Source organism: Pholcus phalangioides, unplaced genomic scaffold, assembly GCF_987345545.1.
Source record: "Pholcus phalangioides strain wild (caught in Gottingen) unplaced genomic scaffold, Ppha-v1.0 ptg000011l_1, whole genome shotgun sequence".
Taxonomy (NCBI): domain Eukaryota; kingdom Metazoa; phylum Arthropoda; class Arachnida; order Araneae; family Pholcidae; genus Pholcus; species Pholcus phalangioides.
The window spans coordinates 40,381,602-40,397,757 of NW_028301604.1; the positions used below are offsets into that span (position 1 = coordinate 40,381,602).

The 16,156-nt window shown below is 36.8% G+C and overlaps 1 protein-coding gene across 5 annotated transcripts in view; it reads left to right on the forward strand.

Moving 5' to 3' along the window:
- Positions 1-16,156, forward strand: part of sev (receptor protein-tyrosine kinase sevenless) — a 1,896,734-nt gene that overhangs the window by 1,463,857 nt on the left and 416,721 nt on the right. For all 5 annotated transcript variants that reach the window (XM_089239534.1, XM_089239532.1, XM_089239533.1 and 2 more), the window contains one exon: positions 15,475-15,610. In XM_089239534.1, the coding sequence (XP_089095660.1) occupies positions 15,475-15,610 (136 nt within the window). The remainder of the gene's footprint in view (positions 1-15,474; positions 15,611-16,156) is intronic.

Genomic DNA, 16,156 nt, shown 5'->3' on the forward strand with positions numbered 1-16,156 from the left:
TACTGGGTCTGAAATGGATAATTTCAAATGAAGTTCATGAGTCTTATAAATATGGAAGAAATCATACTTAATTTCACTTTAATTTAAGCACTTTTATTATCAGCTTTGCCCGTACGTGATGCGTGCACTGCATGAATTTTACCATAAAATTAAATTAAAATAAGTATGAAGTATAAGTATGAATAAGTATGATCCTTTGTGATGTGTATCCTGCATAAATGAGAGACATTTTGCTTTTTTAATGTTTATAAATCTCGTAATTAAATCAAACAAGTTGGGTTTTTATGCTTGTTTACTAGTTAAATAGCAGTAATCACATTCTAGAAGAAGCTTTTCCGACTTCTTCGTCCCTTAATATCCAACCAAGAGGGGGGGGGTACGATCACCACGCCTAGAGTCTGATAATATGGTAGAATGAATGTCTCGTATTTTACGGGACAGTAATGACTAGCAAAAATTGCCTCCTCTGACACATCGCTGTGGATTTGAACCTTGGGGGGGGGGGGGGGGGAGGGCGCTGACTACCGTTTTTGCACCGGTCGCCACTAGGTCTAAGACCGGCCCTGGCGATAGAGGTGTAAGTGGTCTGGAGTTCAAAATTCCTTCAATTTGGATCATAACTGTCTGAAACTCTTCCAACGTGAGTTTGGAAGACCCAACAGTTCTTTTGAAATGGTGCTTGAAGGACTTGACTCCAGTTTCCCACAAGCGTTCAAAATTTGGAGCTCTTGGAGGTAGGAAATTCCATGTGACTTCTTCGAAGGCGAAAAAATTTGCCACAGATTCATCAGATTTCACAACCATCTGATGAAGACGTTTCAACTCTGTGTTGGCACCGACGAAATTAGTGCCATTGTCACTGAATATTGATGAGCATTTTCCACGTCTAGCAAAAAATCTCTTTATACATGCAATAAATGCGTCCGCTGTCAAATCTGACACGAATTCTAGGTGGATTGCTTCAGTCACGAAACACGAATAAAGCAACATATATTTTATGGAATTGGCCCCTTCTCTGACCCTTGAATTTTACGTAGAATGGGCCACAAAAATGTACTCCACAAACGTTGAATGAAAAGGTTCTGTTTACTCTTTCCTTAGGCAAGTTTGCCCATTATTTGCTCAAGAGTGGTCGGTTGCGCACGGAAGCATGTTACACACTCATGAACTATTTTTCTTGCAAGGTTTCTTGCATCAACAACCCAAAAAGTTTGGCGAACGAGACGTAGTAAGGTTTGAGAACCTACATGCAGGTGTTTACGGTAATAGTATTCGAAAATCAGTCTCGTTAGTCGGTGTTTGGCTGGTAGAATTATCTGGTGGTTTTGATTGTACGAAATATCTGCTTCATTTATGCGACCACCAACGCGAAGCAATCCTTTCTGATCGATGAAGGGATTAAGATTTTTCAATTTGTTTTTAGTGGAGACTTGAGCCTCTTGCTTCAAGTTCCTCAATCCTTCACTGAATTCTCTTTGAACTATCTGAATTATTGTTATTCTTGCCACGTCAAGTTCTTGGGCAGTGAGTGGACCTGATTTTTTGTCTGTCTTAGATCTCGCATTAGAACAAAATCTAAGCACGGAAGCAACTATTTTAATGGTGGTTGTGTATTTGCTGGCCTTCGTTATTATGGGTGTTATAACAGCATCAACACTTGCTACCAATAAATGTTCAACGGATTTCTTGAATTCACTGGCATATGTTACATCCTCAGCTGTGAACTTAAATGGATCAAAATCAAAACTAAGTTCTGATCTCAAATAATCAGGACCACTCCACCACAATTCGTTATGAATTAATTTGTCAGGAGACAAGCCACGTGACACCAGATCTGCTGGATTGTCTTCGGATCTAACATGGTTAGATAGTTATTTCCTTTATAGTTACAGTTATTTTCCCACTAGTTATTTCCTGAATAACTGCCACTCTATTGGCTACAAAAGTTTTCAACAAATGAGGTGAGGTGTTGATCCATGACAGAACAATTTTTGAATCAAATACAAATACAAATACAAATACAACGCCACAACAGGCAAAATGCCCAACGAGGTGGCTGATAAAAAGATGCCCATAAAAATATGGTTGTCATATGTTTCAAAAATACAGCAACCCAATTAAAAATGCAATTAACACAAATTACAAACAATATATACACATGATAAAATATTATACAATGCCCATAAAGAATACTTATGGTTGTCTTATTCTAAGAATGGATAGCTTCTCGATTTACCCCAACATGTTTATCGTATTTCTTTTTAAACGTGTCAATTGTGTTACAATTTACTACCTCCGGGGGTAAGCTATTCCATTTATTAACAACCCTATTGGAGAAAAATTCCCTGCGACACCATAACCTTGCATTGTCCCTCACCAATCGATACTGGTGTCCCCTTGTAAAAGCAGTCGATTGGCGGTGTACTAAAAGTTCATGGTCCATCCTATCCATCCCATTGAAAATTTTGAACACTTCGATCATATCTCCTCGACACCTGCGTTCATCCAATGTAAACATATTCAAAAAATGAAGTCTTTCTTCATAACTCAAGCCCTGTGTGCCAATAAGGACACGTGTAGCTCTTCTCTGCACCCCTTCAACCAAGTCTATGTCCCTCTGTAGGTATGGTCTCCAAAACCTTACAGCATACTCCAGTCCAGGACGAACTAAGCCTCGAAAAAGAGGAAGAATGACTTTAGGAGAACGCGAAGAGACCTTTTTGAAAATGAGACCAAGCATTCTATTCGATTTTTTGACAACCGCTGAACAATGTTCAGAAAACTTAAGTCGCTCGTCAATGAGAATTCCCAAATCGGTGACTCTAGTTGCATCCGGGATAGTGACACCATTCAACTCGTAAGAGAACCGTTGGTTGTTCGAACCAAAATGAGCGACCATGCACTTATCTACGCTAAACGTCATGCTCCATTCATTTGCCCATGCTGCAATCTTGTTTAAGTTGGTCTGGAGCAACTCCCTATCGCTTTCATTCCCGATTACCCCCATTAGCTTCACATCATCTGCGAATTTGCTAGTAATTCCATCGATACCCTGATCGAGTTTATCGATAAAAAGTGAAAAAAGTATGGGGCCAAGGACACTTCCCTGAGGAACTCCACTTGTGACGTCTGTCCAACCAGAGAATTCCCCGTTCACCATAACTCGTTGCGACCTATCTCTTAACCACGATTCTATCCAATTCAGCAAGTTGCCCCCTATTCCAATCTCGTGTAAACGCTTCAAGAGTTTGCCATGTTGGACCCGATCGAATGCCTTCTGGAAATCAAGGTAAACAACGTCGACATTTTTGCTCTTACCCAAAGCCTTAGTCACGTAATCATAGAAGCAAAGGAGGTTAGTTACACATGACTTCCCCTTCCTGAACCCATGCTGATTATCCGACAATACATTATTCTCGTCTATCCACTTCACAAACTGCCTTTTGATGATAATTTCCAAAATTTTCGAGAGGGAGCTCGTCAAACTCACTGGACGATAATTAGACACCACTTCTCTACTACCCTTCTTAAATATCGGAACAACGTTAGCCAGTTTCCAATCTCTCGGGACGATACCCTCAGCAACACTACTCCTGTATATCTGTGCGACTGGCCCCAACAATTCATTAGCACCTTCCCTGAGAACCCTGGGATAGATATCATCTGGTCCTGGTGCTTTGCTTGCACATACATTTCTTAGAAGATTTAGGACCTCCACGTCTTCCACTTGAATATCGTTGAGCGTTTTATTACCCCATGCAACACCCGTATATCGAATATCATTATCTCCATTAAAAACCGACGCGAAAAAGTCATTGAAAGCACTACACATGCCTACATTGCTCTCTACTTTTGAGCCTCCTATCGAGAGGGGGCCAACTGTCCCCTTACATCCATTATTGACGTATCGAAAAAATGATTTTGGGTCAGAGCCAATGTTATCTGCCAACCTAGATTCAACTTGCTTTTTACTATCCCTTATCGCTTTCTTCAACAGTCTTCTTTTATCAGTAAACAATGATAGGTCACCTCGTCCACTTTTATACTCTCTGAATGCTCTTTTCTTTTCAAGATAAAGGTTCCGCACGCTATCCGTGAACCATAGAGGGTGTGATGTACAAACACGCTTTTTTCGAACAAAGGGTATGACGTCGTGCAAAACAGAGGACAGCTTCGTACTAAATTCTTCCCATTGACTTACCACCCCTACTGATTCCAACCGGTCTTTGAAAACTTCCGCTAACCTTCTTCGCAAAACATCAAAGTTAGTTCTCCGAAAACAAGGAACCAATCTTTTGTTATCAACCTTACCCGAGGAAAAGTTACAGTGAAATCTGACGATACGATGATCACTGGAAGAAAACTCTTCCTCCACCGAAACATGTTCAACTAGATCCTCAGAACTAGTAAGAACTAAATCCAAAATAGCAGTACCCCTAGTGGCTTCTGATACATGCTGATACAAAAAATTTTCGAGCACCAACTTAAGAAAGTCTCTTTCATACTGATTTCCAGATGAAAGGTTCTCCCAATCAATACCCGGGTAATTGAAATCCCCTAGTATGAGAACCCTCTTTCGCTTACACATGTAGGAAATTTCATCGTGCATTTTGGCGATGTAGTTTTGATCCCTATTCGGTGGATTGTAACAAACCCCAACAATAAGCTTATGACGTCTTTTGTTCTCAAGTTCAACCCATATGGTTTCAATATCACTTCTCTGTACGTTACACTCTCTAGCCTTCAAACATGATTTCACGTATATCAACACTCCACCCCCTTTCCTATCAGATCTATTTCTCAAAAAAGTATCGTATCCGGAGATGTGTAAGAAAGATTCATCCCCATCGTTTGCCCAAGATTCTGTAATGGCTATAAGATCCAAGTCCTCCACAACTATCATAGTTTCTAAAAAATCTTTCTTGTTACCCAAGCTCCTGGCATTTATTAACACACATTTTAATTTGCCCGGTGGTTTGTTGTCAATCGAGAAGCCATCCAAGTCAGAGGTGGGTAATTCCCCGTCAGTACTGTTGTGATTATCATTAACTAACCCGCATTCCCGACTACGTGGTCTGGGAGTAAAAAACCTGACCTAAGACTATCGTAAACCTCCCAGACCCCTCTCTTATTTAGATGGATCCCATCCGAACGAAGCCACCTATCGGTAAATGCGGGAAGCTCCAAGAACGTGACCCCAAGTGAGGAGCAAATGTCCTTCAGGCCTATATTGAATTGGTGGATCCTACTCCTATATCCCCTACTACCCCTTGGCAGCACTGGAATCACTGCCACATCTGAACCCCCCTCCCTAGCGGATAATAGTAAATCCCGGTACTCTGACAGAGACTCACTAATATTCGCTCCTACCTGATTTGTTCCCACCCACAGAATCACCCGCAAGGGCAACTTTCGGCGATGAAAAACGTCTCGAACGTTGCCAATCTTCCCCCCAGGAAGACAACAGCGCTCGAAACCCCGAAAATCCCTACACACTCGGTTCCCAAGTTCCCTAACCATAGAATCGCCGATGATTAAACCCCTATCACTATCCCCCTCTACCTCATCCACGACCACCCATTCGCCCTCTAAAATGTCGTTGTTCGTGGAGATTGCTTCTTCATCAACAGGTGGCTCGACGACCAGAGGGTCCGTTATAACCGGACCCTCTAGCACCCTAACTTTTTCCCGTAAAGCTTCGACCTCGTGTTCCAGCCTTTTTCTATCCAAGCACCCCTTACAATTGAAACTATCAGCTACTATACCCCTAGACCAGGGAAACCTCCCGTCGCAAGCTCTACACAACACTAGTCGAGGTCGAGGCATACTAACACTATTGCTAAAGCTAGATAATAATAATAATACTTAACAATACGAAAATGAGAAACGTTAACTGGAAATTAAAATAATGTAAAATACATTACTATGCAAAATATACGTAAGAGATTATACGAAAAAATTACGTAAAGTAGAATGCTCAGCACTAAATCACGAAGAATAAAATAAATATGTATATAAAGAATACAACACCCTCTAAAAAAAGTATTAAGCTACGAAGTACAATTTATACTTATTAGAATTACAACTCTAACTAACTATCGACTCTAACTAACTAACAACTTAGCTAACTATCTCAAAACACTAACACTACAACAATAGGCCCAAATGGAAGGAAAACAACGTTATTGAGAGTACCCGGGAAAAAGTATACACTGTTTGCTAACACTAACGTCCAAAACCTACGAACTTATATCAAAGAAGCGAGCGAACCTGGCGAAAAAACAACGAAAATGAAATGCGAACGAGAAAAATAAATATAAGTCGATCGAAAATACACAACGAAAATTTAAAAAAAAATGAGAGCAATATAAAAAAAAAAAAACCACTTATCTCACAATCCAACGTGCGCTAAAAAAAAAAGAAAATCACCGCAGAATATGACCCAAAAATAAACAACACGCTAAGTAAAACTCACGAGAACGAAGAAAAACACAAAGAAAGACACAAAATGGCGCACTGGCGTGTCGGTGAGCGGAGCGCGATAATAGCACGTCCGTTCCCAACGACGGCGAAGACGATTATCCGAATCTGACCACAAAATAATTTCTTAAGGTCTAATCTTAGAGATTCTACGACTTTACTGATCAACTTGGACAGCAACACTGCTGCACACAATTCTAAACGAGGTATAGTAGTCACCTTGAGTGGAGCCACTCTTGACTTACTACACAAAGCTTAACACTGTACACAATTTCAGAAAGACACCGCACGTAAACTGCTGCGCCATAAGCCTCATGAGAAGCATCGAATTCATGTATTTCAATTGATCGACCTTCACCAGATAAGCAATAACGATCAATGCATACATCATTAACAACATGCAGAGCAGTAATAAATTTGCACCATTCGGTTGCTTCCTTTTTTGGAAGCGTATTATTCCAGTCCAATTTCAACAGCCACAAACGCTGCATGAATATTTTGGCCTTGACTGTGGTAGGCCCTAGCAAACCCAAAGGGTCAAACAGTCTCGCTATATCCGAGAGAACGGTGCGTTTTGTGTAATCGGAAGATAGGTTTGAGCTTACCTTGTACATGAAATAGTCCTTTCGGGGATTCCAAGCCAAGCCCAACGTTTTCACAGTGACATTGGATACAGTTTTGATGACAAGGATAATCTCGCCATGGTTGACTGCGTTTAGCAGTGTCGAATTGGAATACCACTTTTGAAGTGTCATTCCACAAGTTTGGAGCATCTGTATCAATTGACGCTGAAGCTCTAGAGCGTCATGTAGCTCATGTGCACCAGACACGATGTCGTCCACACAAAAGTCCGAGAGGGCAATCTTGGACGCATAAGGAAACCGAGATTGTTCATCTAGCGCAAGCTGTTTCAGCACACGTGTAGCTAAATACGGAACACAAACTGTACCGTACGTGACAGTCAATAATCTAAGCGCCTTAGCAGGATCGTTCAGATTTTCTTTCCCCACGATTCTCTGCAAATCACAATGGCTGGATTCAACCAGAATTTGCCGATACATTTTTACAATGTCGGCGGTGAAAGCATATCTATGTTGACGAAATATCATCATAATTGAAAATAAATCCTGTTGAATAGTTCCACCATTCATGAGCAAATGGTTAAGAGACACCCCTGAAGAAGAGACGGCGGATGCATGAAAGACAACGCGAAGTTTCGTACTCGCGTGTGTTGGGAGCAAGAGATAAAAAGTTAGGCGTTTCCAAAATATATAAACAAATTTTACTCTTTTTAATTTGCGATTTCATTAACCATCGAACGAAACGAACCTCTCAATATCTGCTATTTCCAGTATACGATCTTTTATAGCCTTTTTAAACATATAAAATGACTGGTGTTGTCTAATAATATCATCAAATAAATTCTCTACATATTTTTGGAGCAAGAAAACATATTGATTTTTTGAAAATTGTTTTTTTAGGTAATGGTATATGATATAATTATTGTGATCTCATAATGCTTCTTTGTATATTCACTCTAGGATACCAATCAGGATTCTTATACATGAATACTAAAACTTTATACAGATAAAGTTGACGTATATTAAGTTGGATTAATGGATTAAATTGGAATAAATCATTCCATCATAACACTTCACTCATAGAGAGATATAGATGGCTTTTTTCTCAGCCAGAGATATCAAGGAAACAGTTATTTTCCGGATATTATGCTGAGGTGAGCTCGGAAAGAAAAGTCACCACGTCTCCGCCGGGACTCGAACCCAGGCCCTCTTGCATACCGGGCAAGCTTGCAAAGAGGGCCTGGGTTCGAGTCCCGGCGGAGACGTGATGACTTTTCTTTCCGAGCTCACCTCAGCATAATATCCGGAAAATAACTGTTTCCTTGATATCTCTGGCTGAGAAAAAAGCCATCTATATCTCTCTAAACCGTCCCACCCGGGGGCCATTTCCTGAAGTTAAGAGAGGCTATTAATGCCTCTACTTCAGCGCCTCACGACACAGTGCGTGAAATTAGGAAGGCAAATTCATGAGTCTCCAGTGGTGTAGATGGTAGCATGCTTGCCCGGTATGCAAGAGGGCCTGGGTTCGAGTCCCGGCGGATACGTGATGACTTTTCTTTCCGAGCTCACCTCAGCATAATATCCGGAAAATAAGTGTTTCCTTGACTTCCATCTGCCACTAGTTTTTCTAACTATGAGTGCAGCACTACACATAACAAGCATTACAGAGAAACAACAAAACTTCACGTTAGATTTCACTACACGTACACGCACATTCCCGCATGTACCGATTCGTTGGGGGTTCCGCGCTTTCAAACTTTGGTGTGAGATGATAGCCTTTAATTTATACGTCATTGCTGTAATTGCTCGTAATTTATTAACAATTTGATTAGTATGTTCTTTCCATTTTAGGTTAGATGAAATAATGATTCCAAGATATTTATAATGTTGTACTCTTTTAATGTATGAACATATAGTATTTGAAGGAAAGTCGTTACATTCATGAAATTTCATTAAATCTGTCTGTGTGCTTGAGTTAGTTAAATTAAAAAGAACCCATTTAGTTTTGTTAGCATTTAGCCTAAGTCGAAGGTTTCGAATTCTTTTATTTATTGTATAGATGTCTTTTTCCAAATTTTTTATCAGTTCTTCAGTTGTTTCAGCAGAGGAAACCAGAACTGTATCATCTGCGAATGAAACAAGTTGACCGGAAATATTGATATTATAAATTTCATTAATGTAAATAGAAAACAGTATTGGGCCCAGGACCGATCCCTGAGGTACGCCCGTATCTATTGCCCTTACCTGACTTATCGCATTGCCTACTTTAACGGTCTGTCTCCTATTTGTTATAAAAGATCTGAACCAATCGAGCGGGAGCCCTCTTACTCCAATATTTTTTAGTTTTTCCAATAAGATATCCCAGTTTACTGTACTACGCGCTTTACTGATATCTATAAATACAGCTGCTACTTTTTTATTTTGATTTATTTTATTTTGTATATAATCTATTAATTTAATCATAGCCATTTCAGTATTCGTTTTTTCCCTGAAACCACATTGATGATGTGAGTAGTAAGCAATGGAATGTAAATAACTATTAAGTTGTCGTTTTACCCATTTCTCTAATAATTTCGACATAATAGGTAAAATCGAAATTGGTCGGTAATTACTCATGTTATTTTTGTTACCATTCTTGTATATAGGCGTAACAATCGACTTTTTTAGTTTATTATAAAATATTACAGTATCTAGAGATTTATCAATCAAATGGATTATTAGTGATGGGTGGTGGCGATAGATAATTTTAATTATTCTTGGTGTCAGACCATCACTTCCTACCGGCTTATTAATATTAATTGAGTTAATTAGGCTTTCAGTTTGTGGCACGTCAATTTCGTTAAGAACAATTGAATTGAGTTGAGAACTTTCGTTATTTACAAAGTCATTCATTTGATTGTTTACTTCAGTATCATTCACTCGATTTATGAAATTATCATTAAAATCGTTAGCTAGTTTGTTTTGATCATCGCAATTGGGTAATTTCATAATTTTTTTGTTGTTTACAAAATGGTTTATAAATTTCCATTGTCTTCTTTTATTTGATCCTAAATCGATAAGCTTTTTCCTAAAATAATCATCTTTCTGTTTTTTGATTGCTTTCTTTAAATTAATATTATATTGTTTATATTTGGTTTCATAATCATGTCTGAATGGACTTTTACGATGCTTCATATATATAGTATTTCCTTAATATTTATCATTTTAATTAGGTCATCCGTAATCCATTCATTAAGCTTTGCCCTATTTCCATCTTTAACATAATTTTTTTTTATAAATAAGTTTGAATTCAATCTAAGGATGTCAATAAAACGTATATAAGCCTGATTTGTATCGTTTTCATCTATAACCTGCGTGAAATCAACACCCCTAACAAATCGTTCAAATAATTCATAATTTATCTAAGTTTTTTCTTGTCCGATTCTTGTAACACATTCTTCAAATGAAGAAAAACCATTTAAACAGAATAAAGTCAAATATTCATTAATATTTGTCATTATCATTGAATAGGTTCACATTCATGTCGCCCTTAATTACCATATCCGAGTTTCTAAATTTGCTCAAATATATTCCAAGTTCACCATTAAATTGTTCAATGGTATAATTATGAGATCTATAAAATAGTGAAAAAATAATATTTAAATCACAAATTTTTTAGTATATCACAATACCGAGATCTTCATCAGTGGATATCTTTATTATTTTCTCATTTTTATTTATCAGGTTATTAATGATTTGCCATCGCTTTTTTGTATTATTTTTCACTAGCATTATATAAATTTATTGTAAAAATAATCCTCTTTAGTACACCCAATCTTTTTTTTTCAGCATTTTTTCATAATTTTTGTACTCTAACCTGGCCTCTTTAATATCAATCATTTTTTTCACATTTTATCCATTTTCATTTTTCTTTCCATTCTTTTTATTTTTAATACAGTACTTTTCATCACGAAACAACGGTGTTGTAGATGAATGTCAATAAATATTTCGTACAATATATTTACTTTTTTCTCTGAGAAGTCATTTTCATTCACTTGATAATTTTTTATGCAGGTCTCAAACTTTATATAATCAACTCTATCAATGTTGTTCTGTTCAACAGTTTCATCGTTTTTTCAGCATTATACCCATTTAAAAGTAATGGCCAGTGATCAGTTATATGAATTTTCGCTATTGCGGTTTCATACTGCCAGTTTAATTTTGCATTTCTTTATTTTTATTTATTTATTTATTTATATATATATATATATATATATATATATATAAAATGATCGATGTGCGATGTTTATCGGGTAGGTGTATCAATATAAGACAAAAATCCATTTTTTGCCATCATGTCTGTTAATTCCTCCGTTTCGTAGTTTATCTTTAAGATATCACACAATATTGAAATCTCCCATACAAATGACATTTTGATATTTTATATTGTTAATAAGTGATTAAATTCGGTTACGAATTGCATTGGTTGAAAATCATGTACTCTATAAATCGGTATTATGCACAAATTTTGAGATTAGAATCATATGAACAAGTAATTTCTGCTGTAGTCATATGCAAATCGAATTTTTTGTACAGCATGAGAATTTATGTATGCTATTATTACTCCTCCGGATTTATTCCTAGTTCTTGTCTCACAAATTATATAATATCCGCGTATTTGATATAAAAATCTATTTCATCATTTTTTTATCCAAATTTCACTCAATAAAATATAATCAAATGAATAATTTATTTATTTTAAATATATCAACTAATTGAAATTTTCGCGCATACTTCTGATATTTACATGTACAGTATTAATTTTACATTCATTTGAAAATTCATTTATAATATCAATTCAATCAAGATAAGGTGACGTCGGACCTACCTCGTATTCATTCACTTGATGATTAACTGCTTTTAATGATTATTCTGTCCATATCTTTGAAATTTCTAATGTGATGTACTCTATCACGTCCCTTTTTCGCAATAGTATTTTCCCATTCCTAATCCAAGCATAGCTGTAAGAGTTGGCTTTTTTAAATTGTCTCACTTTATAAAACAGATTCTTCAAGTTTTTTGTAGGATGTTCGTTCACAAACAGCGTTGTCGAAGGGTACTTATCGTCTAATTCACTAGCCAACAAACTCTTTCTCAAAACAAATTTTCGCAGCTTGAATCCATTTGTCTTTGATCGAAGAGTCTCAAAATATCACAATGATAGGACGAGCTTTGTTTTTTTTTTTACACCGAATTTACACGATGCATCTTAACAATTTCTTAAGGGTGATATACCTGTAGTAGGGACCCGATTTTCGAAACTAAATTTTGGAGGTTCTCTCCCTTGTCCTCTGGCATTCCCTGTATTTCGGTGTTCGATGACTTCGATCGCAATTCCATGTCATCCAGCATTGTGCAAGCATTCTCAACAGTTTGTGTCAACGTTTGATTTTCTTTTCACAGTCTGCAGTTAGCATATTTTATTTCTTTCAGCTCATCTTTCATCTCCGCGAATTCGGTTTTCAAATCCTTTATTGCATTGTCGCTAAATTCCAATAGTTTTTCAGCTCGGAAATCTCCGCTTTAAGTTCTTTACATTCGGATGTTAATTTCATTGTGTCGGACATCTCGGATGTCATTTTTTTCATCACGGATCTGATCATATCCATGATTTTTTGTTCTTGATTTCCCAATGACTCTGCAAAATTCACAATTCCAGCTTTGTTTGTCTTTCATTTTTCTGAAGTTCGCTTCAGAGACGCCAACACACATCGGATGGTATAAATTTTCACATTCACAGCACTTGAAAACTTCCACGAGGTCGAAAATTTGTTCTTTACAAATCTTGCAATATATATTCATATCGTCGTCAGTTCAATAGTATCGTCGATTTCAATTGCTGTTCGTCACCATACACAAACAAAAAAAAAATATTGATTATCATTTAATTTTCCCTTTTCTCATAATTACATTTCCTTTTTTTTTAATTTTAATGTTAATGACCATGAAAGGTATTCATGGTCTAGTTAATTCGAAAAATATAATTTCAAAATTAAATAAGTGCCTAAACGAGAAAAAAAATTCAGAGCTATATACTAAAAAACGTATGTGTGCTATTCCGTGGCTGTTGCCACCCCATACATACTTTCTCGCTGTTCTGCGCTATTGATGATCTGCATTACAGGTAATTTATTATTTACATGTGTTTAATAAACATCTGTACAGTTGCACGTGTATAAAAATATTTGTAGGAAAAATAATAGAAAATAGTACTTTGATTTCACCTATGGTCCAACCATTTTTATGGACCACTAGCTGTTACCCGCGGCTTCGCTCGCGTGGATTTGGTAATCTGAAAACTACTCGTCGATGATGCCCCCATATAACATTTTAACCCCTCCTGATCCCCCTTTGGGAATGAACTTTCAGAATTTCTCGTCTTAGTGGGTATTTTAGGGGACTTCCGTCTACATTGTAAAACATTATAAAATGTAATACTGACTAAATTTCATAATTATGGCTTCAGCGATTTTGGCTCAGTGATGATTGCCCCATATCACCTTTGAACCTCCTTCCTTAGGGGATTGAATTTTGAAAAATCCCTTCGCACAGTGAGTCTCTACATTACAATACAAAAATACAGACCAAATTTCATATTTATAGGTTCAGCGGTTTCGACATACAACCCTTTTTCCCCTATTGAACCCCCTTAGAGATCGAATTTCTAAAAACACCTTCTTAGTTAGTCTTTATGTCATGAAACTAAAATTCTGACCAAATATCATCATGAAATTTGGTCAGAAGATATTATATAGCTTCAGCGGTTTTGGCTTGGCGTGAGATCTTTGTTACCTTTGAACCCCCTTTTAACTCCTTAGGGGTTGAATTTAGAAAAAATTCTTCTTTGTGAGTCTTTACGCCATGAAATAAAACTGTTATCCACCTCAGTTCTCATATTAGCTTGAGGGTTCTGAAAGCTTGTCAAGAACGTAATGTTACGTTCATAGCGCTTTTTCCAAATGCGACTCATCTTATGCAAACTCTCGACCTAGCTTATTTTCGGTCGTTAAAATGCTATTGGTGGAAGACTTTGTGCAACCAAAGTCTTAGAACGCCTGCCATCATATTCTGATCCTAATGCCACAGGCCCAGATGAAAGTTCTGTTTCAGACTCCCTGATAAAACATATTGAAATGACGAGGAAACAAGCAGTAGGCTAAGAGACATCCGTAAAGAGAAGAGAGAAGTTTGATTTAGAGCCGGGTAAAAAGTATTTCAGAGCAGATACTCAAATTACCATCTACTTCTCAAGTTACAATTTTCTCAACAAAAAAAAAGATTTTCCGTAAAGCTAAGCTTTCCTTGGATATTCCTTGGCTTCTGATACTTCACTGAACTTGTCAAACACTGATGGGGTGTTTGAGAACCCAATAAACCATGAGCTCCTGAGTGATGGTTATATGCCTGAAAATGATGAATTTGTAATTGTAAATTATGAAGAGAAAAATACTGGCCTGTGTGAGCAAGTTGTGACAGTGGAGGCAAATAGAGCTCATGTAAAATGCATGATAAGATCTGGAAACCTACGGAAGTGGCCAGAGAAAATGAAGAATACTGTCTTTTTATCGTAAGGAATTTAAACTCATATGTTTAATTCTTACAATCATACAGTAATTGTAACACCGTATGTACTTTCTAAGACAATATATTTCCCTCCCTTCTCTTTGAGAATTTAATTAAAGTTACAATATTCTGTTTCAATTTTCTCTTCTCTTATTTCTGTACCTTTTTTACTACGTCAAATGCATAAAATGCGGCACAGACTCTCTACTCTTGTTTTGTATAATTTGTGTAAAAATAAATCTGAGGCTGAAAGGATCCACAGACAACTTTTGGCAGCGGATTCCCAGCCACATCCTTCCTATTACGAAAATGGTGATGCCAAAAGTTTCGGGTTAATGCACAGAATCCATGTTGAGAAACATGAATTACTTACTGTTTGCAAGGGACCGAATTCTATGAATAAACAGGCCGTGACGCATATCAATAGTACTTATCATTACGATGTTATTCTTATTCCATGTTTTTTATCAAAACCTTTTTCTTTAAGTATTCGGTGCTCTTTCTGATTTTCTGCATAGTATAACCAATCATTAAAATTCAAAATAAATAATTAATCATTCCTGATGCGTGATAATTTTTTTTTTTGTGGTTTTCTTTTTAAGAGGAAATTGTTTTATTTAGACAAGGGATATTAAAGTGTGTCATGCGTGATCATGTTGCCTTCACATGAGTAATCTTGTATACAAAGTCCGTATTTATGAAAATATGTGCAGTAAAATACGAAGCTTCGAATTTCACATAAAACATTCGATAAACTGCTGAACTGCTCTTGCCGAATAAATACTAATTGTTTTTTTTTGTTTTTTTTCAGACTATTAACAATACATTTGTTCTTCACCAACTGAAACCGTTCACAAACTATACAATACGTGCAACAGTAAAAAACTATTTCAACAAAAGAAGTTATTCCTTTGGCCCTGAAGTCACGTACTCCACAAAAGAAGGAGGTAATTTTTCACTTTTTTTAATCCTTTAACACCAGAACTACCGGAATTTCCGGACCCCTAGAACTACAAGAGCGGTCTTTTTGATCGCTATTGCAAAAATACATGATATAGCTGTAAATATGGATTTATTTTGGATTAAAACAAGTAACAAGTGTCATAAGGACTAGGGTTGCCTATTTCGAAATATTGTCATTCGGAGGGTTTGGGGGACGGGGGCTCCGTCACCGTGAAAAAAATATTATGTTTATATTTTTCGAATTTATATTACGTATTATTCATGGATATCAATATTTCAAGTCGTAAATTCTCAGGAACTATTTCACATTCAGCGGGTGAGTTTCTCAACACCCTTCTCCCCGCCAGCTGCATAAAGTAAAAAAAACTGATTTTAAAGCAAATGCTTAATGTTTTTTACAATTCTAATTAGCAAACAACAGAAGTCTCTGTTAACTCTTTACCTACCAGAGGGGTGCAAATCTATGGACCCTAGAATTTCGGAGAGCTTCTTCGAGACAAATTTCTTCCCCCCCATATTTATTTCGTCTA